Here is a 17,600-nt window from a genome sequence, read left to right as displayed (position 1 = left end):
AGCCGAGCTGCCAAGGAATATTTATTTGTTTATTTTTGAAAAGATCCATTGGATAATATAAACAAAATTGAAGAAGCATTTCTCAGATGTTTTGTAAATTTGGGCTGACAGTGTCCTTTTAAAACTTCTCTCTGCTAAAAATATTAAGGAGATGGCTTGAGCCAACACAATGTAGGGAATTCTCTCTCAGCTGACATTTTCCTTCTTAATCTGCTCTGCTGTGGCTGGTAACACAGGGTGTTCTGAGCACTGTGTCATTTTTTTCCCCCATAACCCTATAAGCTTCAACTCTAAGCCATAACAATGTGTGCGAAGGACAGAATTTCACCCTTACCTTCTATTTGATGTAGGTTTAAGACAGACCATAATAACTTTAAACCATAGGGTGAGGGTTGTTTTGTTTTTTTTAAATATACAAGAGTCTGATTCTACTCTCACATATGCTGGTGTAAATCAGGAGCAACTCCACTGAAGTCACTGGAGTTAAACTGGTGTCAAAGCAGCAAAAGTGATTTGAGATTGAGACCCCGGTACAAAATAAACGATTATATTTATGTACACATGTAGACCCTTTCATCCAAGCATCTCAGACTGCTTTATGAATTTTATGTAATTAGCCCACACAGCTCCCCTGTCAGGAAGAGAAGGGGTACTTTCCCCATTTTTCAGTTGTGTAAACTGAGGCACTTAAATTACTTGCTCAAAGACACAAAGCTCATAACAGAAGCTAGAAGTCCTGATACTCATAAGAACGACCATACTGGGTCAGACCAAAGGTCCAGCTACCCCAGTATCCTGTCTTGTGACAGTGGCCAATGCCAGATGTTTCAGAGCGAATGAAAAGAACAGGTAATCATCAAGTGATCCATCCCCTGCCCCCATACTCAGGCCCCTCCTCTCTATAATCGCTTACTGACATTCCCTCCTTATGCGTGCACAAAGAAAGCTGCATTGACATAACATTAAAGGGCCCTGAATAAACTGTCTACTCTTTAAAGAAGTCCCAGTAAACTGAGATCTGCCTAAAGGTATTTAAATCGCTGTCACCCCAGAGCCTCTTCCCTCACCAAATGCGACCTTCCTATGGTTTTGACTCCCACACTCTGAGGGCTTGTGGCTAAAATCAGCTATTCAGCACTCTAACATACAACTTGTGGATTTCCCCAAGTTGGCCGTTTGAATCTTTGACAATCTGTAGTGAGAGGGTAAATTTGGAATCAGTGGCAAGGCAGGTCTGAGGACTTGTGCTGAGACAGGTGTGCGCCAATTACACACACACACACATACACAAAAGAAAAAATACAAGAGAAGCAATAAATATGAAGGAATGGACAGCTGGCAGGACTGCCATTAGTCTGATGTTCACAGGTATTATTATAAATACCTCATTTGTTTAAGAAGTTGCCTACCTGTAAGGAGAATCTGGTTCAAAACATGTCTTGGTTACATCAGTTATCTCCGGGTTACAGCATTCCCCACCATCAAAGTTGTACCTCTCATAGTTACAATCCATGTCGCACACGCCATTCTGCTTCTTCTTGTGGAACAGGGCGTGACGCACGTGCCGGCAGTCCCCTCCATCATACCCAGTCAGCGTGTGGTTGCACTCGGGGTCACAGTTCTCGTCTCCGATCTTGCTGATGTCGCAGTTGGCCAGGATGAGGCGGCGGCGGAGGGACGAGTTCCTCACGTCCAGGACTTCCAGCTCCCAGGTGATGTTGTAGCAGCTGAAGGCCTCATTCAGCTGCTGGTGCTGGAACTCGATCTGCTGCCGGCTGACGGTGGGGTTCTGGTACACATCGTCATAGAGGTTCACCACTCGGTAGCGCACCACCTTGTTGTGGCGGAAGCGGGGGAGCTTGTTGTAGCTGGCGATCACCTCCACGTTGTCGCAGACTGTCTGCCCGCAAAGAGGAGGGTCCAGACTGGTATCCAACAAGTAGCCATGGTGATAGTTGAATTCGATCTGAGGACTGCTGCCATCCTTCATGGGAGACCAGGTGTTTTTCACATTCAGTAAACTCTCCTGAAGAACTAGCTGAGGTAGAGGGGTGTCTAGTTCATGAATCACCTGGCCCATGTCAAACAAGATCTCCTTCTGGGACCAGGCCGTCCTCCAGAGATTGAAGTGTTCTATGTAACCCCGATAGTTCTGATTCAGAGCATTTCCTCCAATCATGAGCACTTTACACTTCAAGGTCAGAAGGCTGAAGATGGTGCCCACCTGCTCCCCACTCGTGGCCACCTGGGCTCCGTTCACATAGAGTTTCATCAGGTGCCCATCGTATGTGGCAGCCAGATGCACCCACTGGTTGGGAAGATAGCTGCGATGAGTGGCAATGGTGGTGACTTTGCGAGCACGGTCCGTCTTCAGCGAGAAGAAATAGCGGGGGTCTCTATTCCCCTGGTCACTGACGGTGTTAATCCCCAGGACCCATCCTCGGTCACGGGAGGTGTAAGAACATTTGTCATATAATCCTATGGGCCCCCAAAAAAGAAATAGGAATAAATAAGGGTGACAACAGATTATTTCATGTATTTACTTTTCTTGACATTAAAAATATAGAGGTATTAAGAGGGTTGGGGTAGACCAGTGGTGTTAAACCATCTGGTGGCCAGGTGGCCATACAAGAGAACATAGCGTCAAAGGTCAAGGACTGTCAGAGGCATGCAGTGTGAATTGGACCAAAGACCAGAACTGTTTTGTAATTTCACCGCAGTGGAGAGCTGGTCTGTGTAGTCTCATTAACTTCATTTGAGCCATAAATTTGACCTCATTGGTTTAAACCAAGTAGAGTCTCATGAAACGTCCTTGATTGCTAATTTTCTCTCCCTCTCTGCCTCCTCTGCCCCCGGTCCGTTCTCTCCCTGAAACCAGGAGGAACATCCCCTGAATGCAAAGCTTAGCAGGAGAAATGAATATGAGAGTCAATCCTAATACAGCAGGAGAAATGCTAAATGGATGGGATTTCCATAGGAACCTAAGGGCTAAATGACCAAATCCTACTGAGATTGATTTGGGTGCCTGACTTCCACAGGCTCCTTTTAAAATCCCAGCCAATGAAAACAGGTGAGAGAAACATATACACACTTACATTGAATCTGATGAACAAGTTGTATTCCAGATCCCTCACACATCCAAAGATGTGTATCCATTTACTGCACCACAACAGAACCAATACTAATGATCTCTCTCATATACTACATATCCAGGCTTCTACTCACCTATATGCAAAGTGCTCTCTGGTTCACTGTGTGTCCAAACGGCCCACTTTAAATGTATAAATGGAAGGGAGGAAGGAATGAAAAGCGAAAGCATGTTCTAGAACAGAGGTGGGCAAACTACGGCCCGCAGGCCACATCCGGCCCATGGGACCATCCTGCCCAACCCGTGAGCTCCCGACCAGGGAGGCTAGCCCCCGGCCCCTCCCCTGCTGTACCCTGCAGCCGCTCCCGCAGACTGAGCTCGCCATGCCACCAGCGCTCAGGGCAGTGGGGCTGCGAGCTCCTGCCAGGCAGTGCGGCTGCGAGAGCTGCCAGCCTGTCCTGGTGCTCTAGACTGCGCAGCAGTGTGGCTGGCTCCGGCCGGGTGGCATGGCTGCCAGTCCTGGTGCTCTGAGCACCATGGTAAGGGGGTGGGAAGCGGAGGGGTTGGATAAGGGGCAGGGAGTTCCGGGGGGCAGTCAGGGGACAGGGAGCAGGGGGCGGTTGGATGGGGCAGAGGTTTTGGGGGGCGGTCAGGGGATGGGAAACAGGGAGGATTGGATAGGCGGTGGGGTCCTGGGGGGGGGCCGGCTAGGGGCGGGGGGTCCCGGGAGGGGGCGGTCAGGGGACAAGGAGCAGGGGGGGTTGGATGGGTTGAAGGTTCAGAGGGGGGTGGGAAGTAGGAGGTGGTGGATAGGCAGCGGGGGCCAGGCTGTTTAAGGAGGCACAGCCTTTCCTACCCAGCCCTCCATACAGTTTTGGAACCTTGCTCTCAGGCCAAAAAGTTTGCCCACCACAGCTCTAAAAGTCAGAGGACTGAAGCAGTCCCCCACCCAGGGTTGCAGGGAGCGGTGGGGGGAATAGAGGTATGGAGAAAATCACTTCCCAGGGTGGGAGAGAGAGCACTCTGGGGGTTAGAGATCTTAGTCACAATCATAGAGTCACAGAGTTTAAGGACAGACAGGACCACCAGATCGTCTAGTTTGACCTCCTGTATGTCACATGCCACCAACACCACCCAGCCACTCACACTAAACCCAACAAGGGAAATGAGACCAAAGTATTACAACCCACAGGAGATGCGACTATGATGTGCCACAGGCAGAGAATAGGAGGGACCGAGGTGCACCAGTGCCCCAAAGCTCTCACAATGGCAGGGAAATAACTCAGATAATCCTGGCAAGTGGCAGGCACCCACATGTTGAAGAGGAAGGTGTAAAAAAACAACCAAGCTCGCTGCCAATCTGACCTGGGAGAAAATTCCATTCCAACCCCACACGTGGCGATCAGTTAGACCTTGAGCATGTGAACAAAGACCAGGCAGTCAAGCACCTGCGAGAGCGTATGCTCAATGCCACCTCAGAAGCCTGGCCCACCCCATCTTAGGGAAAACCCTTCCCCAGTTTTGGATATAGGGACAGAGGGAGATAAAGGAATGCAGGTTTCCTCTTCTCAGCTCTTAACAGTAGACAGCTTGACTGAAAAGAGGTAAGGACTTCAGTACCAAATGGCATTCTAGCCCTAATGCATCAAACCAATCTCTTTCCCACCCTCTGCCACCAAAAGGCCTGACTGGAAATCATAAATCTTTGACAGCTCTATCTCCATGAAAAGACTAAATATCCCTCTACCTCACCTCTGCACCCTAACCCTCCCAGCAGCACCACCACCAAACGTTGTCTTTTGCTTCTGACTCTGAACAAGTTGCTCAACAGCCATCTGTTAACAATCACTCATTAACAGTGTGGTCTTGTCTAATATCAACAGAGCAAAGGTTACGGGAGCATTCACTGTATTTTTTCCCTCTCCCCACTTCTGGCACCCACCTTTTCGCTGCCCCCCCCCCCCCCAATCCTCTGATGGGAAAGGTTGAAAATTTTTAAACAGGCCTTTTTTTCTGCACACTGTTATTTTGCCAGGGGCTCTAAGCTCCCCCTTTTCCTGTTTCCTTTGGAAGAGAGATCCCAGGGTTAGGAAGGTAATGTGTTTATTCATCTGTAGGGCGCACTCGGTTCAAAACCTTTACAAGACCAGCTTCAAGCTTATACTGCCACTTCTGATCATGAGAGGGAGAGAGAGGGAGGGAGAGAGAAGGGAGAAGGAAAACAAGTCGGTTTAAAAATGACATTTTCCAGTCAGGCTAAGGTGAATGTTTACCCAGGAAATGAATACTATCACATTCAAAGCTGCCAATGATGTTGTGATGTCAGGGGTCCCAGCTTGCTTTATTTCTTTACTATATATATGTGTGTGTGTGTGTGTATGTGTGCACATGCATGTGTATATATACACACACACACATATTCATTTTCAGATGTGCCCTCTCTTCTGCACTTTCTTTTAATGTACTAAGTGAAATGTTACTTCCAATGCAAGTACCATGTAATGGTGTTGGGTAAGTAATACTGTAGTGAATGATGGGAACATTGGAAAGACAAGTTTCATCCACATAAGGAGAAGTTCTTGGGATTAGAAATCTAGAATGTATCCCCCATCCCCACTCCAGTATGGGATAGAGGGGGCCCTGAGGTGCATATTGGTATGGAAAGTTCCCCTCCCAGACCAGGGGATACATGGGGGTTAGAGAGGTGCAAGACACACCTTTCTGATAGTAAGATACAAACTTATATGGGCGTTTGCTAGAGGAATAGTTAAGAAGTTGCACATAACAATACAGTCTCCGTATCTGCCAAGGCTGAAAACTGGGGTACAAAAAACCATTCACACAGACACCTTAAAATGCTGTGGGATTTAGTGTAAATGTCTGTTTCTGTAGCCTTGGTTTTTATTTCTGAAAGAGAAAATTTTCACTAACTAAAGTGCAAGGATATCAAATCTTAGCAACTTTGGATCTCAGACGAGTGATGTCCCTCGAAATGAGGGAGATTTGAGAGGAAAGTTAGAATGGTCTCTTCTTGACCATAATGAGCCATCCTCCTCTTGCTCTTGGGCACTGCATGGGGCTAGCAACCGACCTCAGTGGAACAGATGGAGCTGCTGCAGGAATATTACAGAAACGTAGCAAACCTTCTCCTTCCTTTGTGCAATTAACTCTGATGTGATACAATGTGGCTCGAGTTTGGCTCAAACAGCTGCTATCGATTCAAGATTTATAACCAACAGAGGACACATAAGTAGTGACAATGGGGACACCAATGAACCAGCCTGTGTGAATGCTGCTGAGATGGAACAGTTTAATAATCTGATTCCTTATGTTCTCTGGTTTAGGGCCAAGGCCAATCAGTCAACCCAAATGACCATATCTCTCATGCAATATTCCTTTCGCAAGCATTTACCATCGCAGGTATCCAGCTACAGCTACAAGGGTAGAGTTCCTGTTCCATTCCAAGACAGACTAGCTTTATGGAAGTACCGAATATCTGTGTGTTGTTTATTTTTAAGGGAGAGGGAAACCAGGGGAAAGGAGAGGAAAACCCTACAATAGCTGTAACTAACAAAACTGTGCCATTCCTTCACAACATCCATCTGCTTGTATGTTACATCTGCATCCCCTACCTTCACCTGCTTGTATCTTCAGCTTATACGTCTTTTCAGGTAGGGGACTGTCTGTCTCTTTCTCTGTGTTTGTCCAATGCCCAACACAATGTGGCTCTAATCCCAATTGGGGTCTATGAGCTCTATCAAAATATAAATATGTATCACTCCCACTAATAACAACAAAGGAAAGGGCTCTGGAATAGGGAGATGTGAAATAATTGACAGACATGCGGAAAACTTCAAAATCTGAGGTTTTCACAGTTTATTTTGATTTTGTAAAATGAGTCCATCGGCGTGAGTTATTGCTTAGAAATAATTTAAAGCATTTTGAGCAAAAAGCGCCCCTTTGTATCGCCAAAATCAAGCCTGTTTTTGAGCAAAGTGACTGAAATTTAAATTTTATAAATGTGGTTCGGATGATCAACTTTCACATAATTTATACTCGTATTGTTACTATTATTCATTATTTGTATTGTGGTTGAGCCTAGGAGATCCAGACATGGGCCACAACCCCACTGTGCCAGGCACTATAGAAATACAGGCAAAGAGCCACTAAGGCCCCTTCCCATTGCTCTGGTACAGTAGATTTTCACCCACTTTTAAGCCCCTTCAAGAGCGTAAAGGGGCCTCAGAGTACAGGAAAATCAGGCCAATGATGCTGCAGATGATGCAGTGCAATACCAGAATTTGACAAACACGTCTTGAAAAGCAAAGTTTCTCAGCCATGAAATGGTGGGAGATAAAACCAACACCCTTCCTCCCCCCATGCAAAAAAGGTGCACAATTTTCACATTACAGTTCTACCTCACTTTGGCCTGCCTTGAATTGCTAGAAAGGGATGGACGGCACTTTAGTTGAGATGAACACTGCCAGCGTTGCCAACTCACAAGTCTCATGATATCTGTTGCTTTCTCAAAGCCCCAGCTCCTGGGGTCAGGGGATTAGGTCAGAATCTCAGCTTTCATTTATGAAGAAAAAAGTAAGTTTTAGCCCTTGTGCTTGCAGAGGAAAGCTTGAAAATGTAAACCCTAATGACTCAGAACCCAGCAAGCAAATACAAATAACCAGAAGTCTATTTTTTTGGTTAAATCTCATGATTTTTAAGCCAAACTCATGATGTTTGGAGTCTTGCCCATGTTTGCTACAGTATACTTCTGCTCACCATAACTGATCCCTGCCAGGAGGCCATGCACAAGGCCTATATATCACTTAAGTCCCACTTTGTTTTAAGGGACAGAAATGGTGCATTATCTTTGTGTGGGCCCTTTGCATAGGGGAGAATTTTGCACTGTGCATATAATATATGACATCGGTTCCTGAACTTTTGTAAGAAAGGTCACTGGGGGAACATTCTGCCTTGGATGGTTTAGACACAACAAATCCTGCATCTCGGCAGGGGGTTAGACTAGATGACCCTTGTGGTCCCTTCTAACCCTATGATTCTAAGAGTCATTGCTTTTACCAAGCACAAGATGCTGAGGCTGTAGCAGACGGTCAGCAGGAACGGCTACCGAGAGGCTGGGACACACAGCTAGAAGCTCTGTGTGCCAAAGTTATAGGTAGCCTTCTTAGTGGGCAGTGTTCACCAGAAAGGGAGCGAAAGTAACCTGTGCGAACTGCTGCAATCCATTTTCAAATGATCAATAACAAACTTCAGGCCTCCTTCCATCACTTCAGCACTGTTTCTTGTATCTTGGTACCAACAGCTTCCTGGTAACCAACCCAGCCGGTGAACTAGCTAAGGTTTGAAATCTTTACTTCAAAGCAGGTTTCTCACTGTACTGAGCAACGGGGGATGGGAGCTTGGGGTGGCATTTTTGGGGCAGGGGGGTTGACTTTGAACCCACCAGGTGTGCTGTCGAGGCCACAGCAGCCTTGAAAAGAAGTGGGCGGGGAGGGAATAATACCTTGCACTTCTGGAAGTTGGCCATGCCTGCTTTGCTGGGAGAATACAACCAGAGGTGACAGGACTCCGTTATGAAAGGGGAATTTAGGTCCACAATCAAAGCTGCAGTCAGGGACCCAAGAAGAGGGAGCTGAAGGTTGGGGCTGGCTTTTTCCCCTAGCATGCTTTAATCGTTTAGTATCAAAGCCACAGAGGAATGCTTGACAGAGCAAATATTCTACAGGAACCTATCGAAAGCTTTTATCTGTCCAGAGGAAAATAATTAAAACAGACAGATTTGGGTTAAGTATCCCCATGCTCCATGCTATTGGCTAAGTCAGGGAAGATCCACTGGAGCAGCTTCTCGAGTTCTGCATTGGATATTTCATGATACAATGTTGAACCCAATATTCTTTTATGAAGGGGAGAAATAATCTCTCCCTTCCGTCCCAGCCTCCACACACTTTCCTCCAGAACAGTTAAATAATTCAAACTCCAATGTACTTAAGAAAACAACTCCATCTATACCATTTCCGATACTGCCAAGCCGCCTCTGGGGCACTCCCAGGGGCAAGCATTGGCTCAAGCAAAGCACCTAAGAATTGCCCAGGTGGCAGCTTCCTGCTCAGGCCAGGAACAAGTACTTATTTTTCTGCCTCACTGAATTCACCTCGGAGATTTGTCATTCACCTCACAAACAATGCTCTAGGATTTGATTTAGGTCCAGGATAGACAGACAGCTCTATCTTTATAGACGTTCATTTTTTTACACCAGCGGCCAGGTCTGCTGCTGGCATACGTGGTGACCTCAATGCAGCTATGTCAATTTAGACCAGCTGAGGATTTGGTCCTTGGTTCTCTGCGATATTGAGATCTTTACAGTATCTGCCAGCAGGCATGAGCTCTAGGTGAATTTTCCTTGTGCTGCTTTCTGTTTAGATCGCCCCATATGCGTGACATGATGCCTTGTCATATCAGAGTGGGGAGGCACGAACAGCATGTCTAAATATGAGAAATAGACATTTGCAGTGGCTGATCAGTTATGAACTTTATAAAAGTCCTGGCTTTGCGATAACGAAATCATTTGTGTTGTAACACAGTAGCTACTGGCCTGAACCTTGGAGCCCCAAGAATGTGAGTGATACATCACTGAGCCCCCTTGTGACAGCCCCGAATGATCTGGTGGGGTAGGGACAGAGAGAAGGTACTGCATTATGAAGAGTAAGAACTCAAAGCACACAGCAAGGTCTGACAGCACAGAGGAGCAGGGGCGGCTCTAGACATTTCGCCGCCCCCGGGCACGGTGGCATGCCGCGGGGGGCGCTCTGCCGGTCCCGCGGCTCCGGTGGACCTCCCGCAGGCGTGCCTGAGGAGGGTCCGCTGGTCCTGCGGCTTCGGTGGAGCTGTGGGACCAGCGGACCCTCCGTAGGCATGCCAGACCGGCAGAGTACCCCCCGCGGCATGCCGCTTCAAGCACGCGCTTGGCGTGCTGGGGCCTGGAGCCGCCCCTGCAGAGGAGTGTGCTTCAGTACGACACCAGTCAGCACTTTAACGGCATCATTTCTCTAATGGGTACCTCTTTTTTAAAGGGCTTCATTGTTTAGAGTATCAATATAAAGGAGTGCTGCCTGGGGGGGGGGTGGCTCCTTATCTAAATCTCCCTAAGCATTTCACAATTGCGGCAGGATCTGTGGAGAGCGGTGCTCAGTTAACAAATTGTAGCTTTTCACGATCCAGATTCCTCAAAGAGACAATGAAGCAATAAACACCAAACAGCTGCTGTGATAGTGACTTGATTTTTTTCTATGCTTACACAAAACCTAAATGATATAGGCCACATTTGGGCGGATTCTCACAGGACAGCAAAAGCCACATCCACGACACAACGTTTATCTCCACCTCCCAGCCCCCAACTGAATTTCAGATCCCTGCTCCAAAACACAGGGGAGCTGAAACATTTTTTTAAAAGTCTCAAGGATTTGTAACATGGGCAAATCAACTTATTTTACCCTAGTCTCATTGGAAATGGCTAAAAATGATAAAGGGTTAGAAAACCTGACTTATGAGGAAAGACAAAACCTGAGCATGTTTTTTTCTTGAGAAAACAAAACTGCGGGGAGGAGGAAGGGGCTGATAGTCTTCAAATATGTTAAGTATCAGAGGGGTAGCCGTGTTAGTCTGGTTCTGTAAAAGCAGCAAAGAATCCTGTGGCACCTTATAGACTAACAGACGTTTTGCAGCATGAGCTTTCGTGGGTGAATACTTGGAATATGTTAAGGGCTGTTATAAAGAGGATGGTGATCAACTGTTCTCCATCTCCAGGAAAGACTGGACCACAAGTAATCAGCTTAATCTGCAGTAAGGGAGATTTAGGTTAGATATTAGGAAAACCTTTCTAACTATAAGGGTAGGTAAGCGCTGGAATAGGTTATCTAGGGAGGTTCTGGAATCCTCTTCACTGGAGGTTTTCAAGATTAAACACCTGTCAGGGATGGTCTAGGTTTACTTGGTCCTGCCTCATTGCAGGTGGCTGGACTAAATGACCTCTTGAGGTCCCTACCAGCCCTACATTTCTATGATTCTATTATTCTAAATAATTTTGGCTAAAATTCTCAAAATGAATTCAGCCCCAGCAGAAAACACCCACCATGCAAAATTTCTGCCTAGAGGGTTAATGTTTGGCAAAGTTGTAAGGAACTGAAAAGAGTCTTATAAAGGGAAGTGTTGAGCAAACTTGAAAATGGGAGGTGCTACCTAAATATGAGGGTCGAGCCTCCTGTGGAGATGAAACAGTATGTGATCATGTAATTAAAGACTCTCATAATGCATATGCACATGGGGGCAGAGTTAAGATCACATAGGCAACCTTAATTCTGGAATTTCCTAAATTTTGCATGCTTGCCTTTGCAACCTTAATAATGTTTTAACACCTTTTTTTTTGCATATAATAAATATATAAGGCTAAATCCTGAGTTTTTTCCTCAAGTTTTCCTCAGGCAGGACTCCAATAGGAGCTTACCAGAGAAAGGTTGTCAGGATCTAGTCCACCAATAACAGATCTGTGTTTGATATTTATGAAAGGCTGCTGTTCTATAAATATAGAAAATGAGCTGAGGGACTCTCAAGACATTTGAGTTTGGCTCAATTCGAGTACAGCACCCACAGGTTTGGATGCTCATCCAAACTAGCTGAACTTCTAACTGGATCAGCAAAACCTGGCTAGGAATCAAGAGTGAAGAAGGTTTCCTATTGGACTTCCAGAACTTCCTGTTTCCAACAAACCAGTTTTGCTAGAAGAACAGATTTTCTCCTGGGGTTTCATCATTTCTGCTTGCAGCCATTGTTATAATCAGGGAGCAGAGAGTCCCACTGCAAAAATGAAACATTATATTCTATATCCAGCTCTTTCTAACCTCAAAATATTTCTTTTGAATTTCAAATTTGAGTGAATTATGGGCAAAGGACCTCAACAGTTCCTATTTTACCTCACATAGTCTCTAACAGAAATTCAGTAGTAACATTCCATTGACTTTAAGGGGATACATATCCAGGGTCACATACACAAAGATATACACACATACACAAGCAGGCAAGGAGCACACACAATAAGGAGAGGGATATACACAAGGATGTATCACACGCACACACTAACCAATTTACATATACACCCACGGAGGGACATATACACCCAGGCACACGCAAGGATTTAAAAAAATATTTGCATACGCACACATAAGAATCCACACACATGAACATCTCTGCTCCCACAGCTCTTATCTCCCTCTGTCTTAGACCGAAACATTGATTAACCTTCAAAGATCTATAGGAAAATAATGTAACTTTGTTCATGCTAACCCAGGGGCACCTCCTTCTCCATTCTGAGGGCTAATGCTAGGCAGCAAGCTCTGTACAGAAGCTGTATCGCAATTCTAGTGTAATCTAAATAATAAAGGCCTCGATAGTTCTGGGCTTATATTAGACAACATGGAAAGTTGGCCCATACATTGGGTCAAGAGAGGTCAGGGAACCTCAAAGTAGATCAGACTGCCAGAGAGTCCCCAAAGGAAACGTCCTGCTGGAGGGATTATGGAGTATATCTGTCACTGGACAAGTGCACGCAACGCCCATCAGCTGACCGGCAGTTCAAAAATGCGATTTCATTTCATAAACCCGAATCAGCTCCTGTGCCTGATGTGCTACGGAAGCAAATCAGCGGCAGCACTGGCCAAGCTAGTAGCTGAACAGGAAAAGTGCCAGACGTTCTGCCCTGAAAGAGCATTCTTGCTGGCCAAGACTGCAGAGCCACAAGGTGGGGGATGTATACAAGTGAGTCTGGCTGCGATGCAGTCAAAATACATGGTGGAGAGTGGGGGGGGGGGGGACAGAACTTGTTTTGCTCTTCAGAACTCCCTTTCAACTGACCTTTACAAGGGCTCCACGGGCAGCCCTGGAACCAGCAGCGCGGCGGCTGCTCCCAGCTGCAGAGGGGATGGCTTTTACACCCCTGCACAAAAGGAAGCCTGGGGGTGGGGGTGAAGAACAAAGAAGGAAACACTAGCAGCTCCTAAACTAAATGGGAGGATCAGGATGGGGGCAAGTGGGGACAGGGGGAGGGGACAACCTTGCAACCACTCCTTCTGGGACCTGACAAATGGCTAAAAAGTCTCCATTAAAAAAAAATATATATCTTCCATCAGTGCTAACCGGGACATCCAGCTGGGAGACTGTAAAAAAATCCCATCAGTGTTAACCTGGAATCTCATTGGTAATTTAGGGGCATTTCCATGTGAAATGGGCATGAGGATACGTAGGTCAGATTATGAACTGATGTAAATCTGTGTAGCTTCACTGAAGTCAATGGATTTACACCACCTGAAGTTCTGGCCCTCTGTGGGAAGCTACAATCCTAATCTAGAGCTAAATATTATTTTTCATCATTTTTTTTGCCTAGCTATAGATGCTAGAGAGGCAATATACAAACTTTAAACTAAACTTTTTATGTCTGATTCACACAGACGGACACAATAACCACTCTGCAGACAGCACGGGATTGATTGTGCCCATTTCCTGCTGCCACTCTTGAAAAGCCATCCTGCCCTTTTCTAATCAGGATTATTTCATGACTCAAATTCTCCCCTCTTCACACATGAGCGCCAAACCCATGCGCCAAACCACAGAGACACTCCTGCTTTCTAGGAAACATCCTTCAGAGAAAAAATGCCTCTTTCAAGTGATCTAACTGCTATAGTATCTGTTCTTCATAGGATGTAGTTTCCATATATTAACTGGAAGAATGTAGTTTATAAACCAGATTTTCAGTTTGGTATTAATCCAGTCTGATATTTTTGGGTGTCATTTTCCTCCTGCAAATAACTGACCCGGTAATTTTGCACACGTTATGAACTTTGAGCACAATTAAGTAATTTGCCGACTTGATTTGCAAACTTAAATGTTTAACTTCCAACAGTTATGCCTGCAATTTATTATAAATGCAAAATGTGTGCACAGATATTTGCAGAGGGCAAAAATACACTTGCAAAAGTGATGGCTACTGCTGAAAATCTGACCTTTAATTCTTAGCGGGCAAGATGGGGAAGTGATGGCCAAACCTCCAGAAAGTCAGAATGCTAGTTTGGTTGTGCACAAGCCTCTCCAACGTAGCTGGCCCTCATGACTTTCCAAGATTGGGACAAAAATGTTTTGAGTACAAGCTTCCTTGGAAGATTTCTGGCAGTTCTTGTGTTTGATTGGGCAGCGGGAAATATAATTTGTCCAAACCTTCTTACGCTATTTTAACCCTTCAATTTCTGGTTGCATCTTTGGGCAACGATTCTTATTTGGCCAAAACCATCCTCAGCTGGTGACCTATCTCAGGACTTTAATTAGCATCATTAACTCTTTGCTCCATTCTTTGTGCCTGCAGCTCAGCTGAAGTCACTGCAACAGGTCATTTCAGCCTTCAGAGTACAGATCACAGTGACTGTTGTTGTGCCCTGAGACTGAGGTGGACCACCCAGAAAGAAGCTGACCACCAAAAGGGTTATCACCCGGGTTTTTTTTTAAAACCCTTTTGCATTTCCTTCTGTATTCTCAGAGGATGTCTGATGAACTAGCCTAATAGCCCCCAAAGCACTAATGCGGCAGCCTTTGAGATGAGACCTCTGATTCACTCCTTGAAGGATACACTCTTGGGGTGAAATCCTGGGCTCCCTGAAGTCAACAGGACCAGCATTTTACTGCTGTTCTTTCACCTGTCTGGGGGCAAGGGTCCTGGGGTCTATGCTCCTACGGCAAAAGCATTAAGCACAGTCTGATGCTGATCAGCCCATGAAGCTTCACAGATTAAAGCGCCAGAGCCATAATGGGATACTGATCCTGCTCTGCTATTTGGGAGGATTTGCTAAGCACCGGGGTGGGCAGAACTAATTACTATTGCCGTCTAAAGCAGAGCTCAGACAGTGAAGCTTTGGTAGAAGTTGGTAAGGGAGGAAAATTCAAAGGTCCTAAGCTTGTAAAAGAGTTTTCTTAAAGACCCTATTATTACTTGAACCTTAGATCTGGTTCCCATCTGTGCCTGACTGGCTTGAGTGAGGCTCCATCTGACACTCTGTCACGCAGCTGTGTGGGGTCAGGAAAGCCCTGAGTCCCTAACATCACCCGCCCTCCCCCACGCACAGAGGGCCCTATTTTTTTTCCATTCTTAACCTTTTACCCACCAGAGAGCTAAATCTGTGTCTTACTTGGGGAACAAGTGAAAATGAATTTGACAGCCCCGGTATAGGCTAGTCCTTAGCAGTTATTGGTAGGGCCCTACCAAATTCTCGGCCGTGAAAAATGAGTCACGGACCATGAAATCTGGTCTCCCTCCATGAAATCTGGTCTTTTGTGTGCTTTTACCCTATGCTATAGAGATTTCACAGGGGAGACCAGCGTTTCTCAAATTAAGGGTCCTGACCCAAAAGAGGGTTGTGGGAGGAAGTTGCAAGGTTATTGTAGCGGGGTCGTCGTCCTGCCACCCTTACTTCTGCATTGCCTTCAGAGCTGGGTGGCTGGAGAGCAATGGCTGCTGGCCAGCTGCCCAGCTCTGAAGGCAGCGCCCTGCCAGCAGCAGCACAGAAGTAAGGATAGCAATGCCATACCATGCCACCCTTCTGCACTGCTGCCTTCAGAGTGGGGTCAGGACCCCTCCAGTTACAACGCCGTGAAATTTCAGATTTAAATATCCGAAATCATGAAATTTATGATTTTTTAAATCCTATGACCCGTGAAATTGACGAAAATGGACTGTGAATTTGGTATGGCCCTAGTAATTGTCACCACCCCTAAAGCAGCCCACATAGTCTGGACATTGCAGGCAGTGCCTGAGCAAGAGTAGGGAGTGTTACAAGTCACCAGCGTGGTGCACTGCCAAGGCTGTGTGAGGATCCCGTGAATGGAACATTAAGAACAGAGGATGGAAAGAGAACCAGTTTGGAGTGAGGTTTTTCAGCAGAGTTGTCTGTTGCAGATCATGAATGAGGCAAACTGCAGGACATGCTACAGGTCAATATTCAGATATATATCATCAGCAGAGAGTCTGAATGGGTGAAAATGGTATGGTGTGCATTTACATTCAGTTACACCTTTTCATCTTTCTCTCTTTGAAATCCGGACTTTTGCTCTGATCCTGAATTTACCCCTGCCTCATTATTCACAATTATGGGATTCTGAAGCCTAACCTGGGAGGCAGTGACCATGAGATGGTTGAGTTCAGGATCCTGACACAAGGAAGAAAGGAGGGCAGCAGAATACGGACCCTGGACTTCAGAAAAGCAGACTTTGACTCCCTTGGGGAACTGATCGGCAGGATCCCCTGGGAGAATAACATGAGGGAGAAAGGAGTCCAGGAGAGCTGGCTGTATTTTAAAGAATCCTTCTTGAGGTTGCAGGAACAAACCAGCCAGATGTGTAGGAAGAATAGTAAATATGGCAGGTGACCAGCGTGGCTTAACAGTGAAATCCTTGCTGATCTTAAACACAAAAAAGAAGCTTACAAGAAGTGGAAGATTGGACAAATGACCAGGGAGGAGTATAAAAATATTGCTCAGGCATGTAGGAGTGAAATCAGGAAGGCCAAATCACACTTGGAGTTGCAGCTAGCAAGGGATGTTAACAGTAACAAGAAGGGTTTCTACAGGTATGTTAGCAACAAGAAGAGGGTCAGGGAAAGTGTGGGCCCCTTACTGAATGTGGGAGGCAACCTAGTGACAGAGGATGTGGAAAAAGCTAATGTACTCAATGCTTTTGTTTGCCTCTGTCTTCACAAACAAGGTCAGCTCCCAGACCGCTGCACTGGGCAGCACAGCATGGGGAGGAGATGACCAGCCCTCTGTGGAGAAAGAAGTACTTCAAGACTATTTAGAAAAGCCGGACGAGCACAAGACCATGGGGCCGGATGCACTGCATACGAGGGTGCTAAAGGAGTTGGCGGATGTGATTGCAGAGCCGTTGGCCATTATCTTTGAAAACTCATGGCTATCGGGACAAGTCCTGGATGACTGGAAAAAGGCTAATGTAGTGCCCATCTTTAAAAAAGGGAAAAAGGAGGATCTGGGAAATTACAGGCCAGTCAGCCTCACCTCAGTCCCTGGAAAAATAATGGAGCAGATCCTCAAGGAATCAATTTTGAAGCACTTAGAGGAGAGGAAAGTGATCAGGAACAGTCAGCATGGATTCACCAAGGGCAAGTCATGCCTGACTTACCTAATTGCCATCTATGATGAGATAACTGGCTCTGTGGATGAGGAGAAAGCAGTGGACGTGTTATTCCTTGACTCTAGCTAAGCTTCTGATATGGTCTCCCACAGTATTCTTGCCAGCAAGTTAAAGAATTATGGGCTGGATGAATGGACTATAAGGTAGATAGAAAGCTGGCTAGATCATCGGGCTCAATGGCTCGTGATCAATGGCTCCATGTCTAGTTGGCAGTTGGTATCAAGCACAGTGCCCCAAGGATCAGTCCTGGGGCTGGTTT

The 17,600-nt window shown here is 46.1% G+C and overlaps 1 protein-coding gene across 1 annotated transcript in view; it reads right to left on the bottom strand.

Moving 5' to 3' along the window:
- The window catches only part of LOC123361231 (pappalysin-1-like), a 248,369-nt gene that overhangs the window by 219,432 nt on the left and 11,337 nt on the right, over positions 1–17,600 (bottom strand). Inside the window, 1 exon segment of the mRNA XM_045001347.1 lies at positions 1,410–2,478. Within this exon segment, the coding sequence (XP_044857282.1) occupies positions 1,410–2,478 (1,069 nt within the window).

This window comes from Mauremys mutica, unplaced genomic scaffold (genome assembly GCF_020497125.1).
Source record: "Mauremys mutica isolate MM-2020 ecotype Southern unplaced genomic scaffold, ASM2049712v1 Super-Scaffold_100418, whole genome shotgun sequence".
In the NCBI taxonomy this organism is placed as follows: Eukaryota; Metazoa; Chordata; order Testudines; family Geoemydidae; genus Mauremys; species Mauremys mutica.
This window is presented reverse-complemented; position numbering and strand designations above follow the sequence as displayed.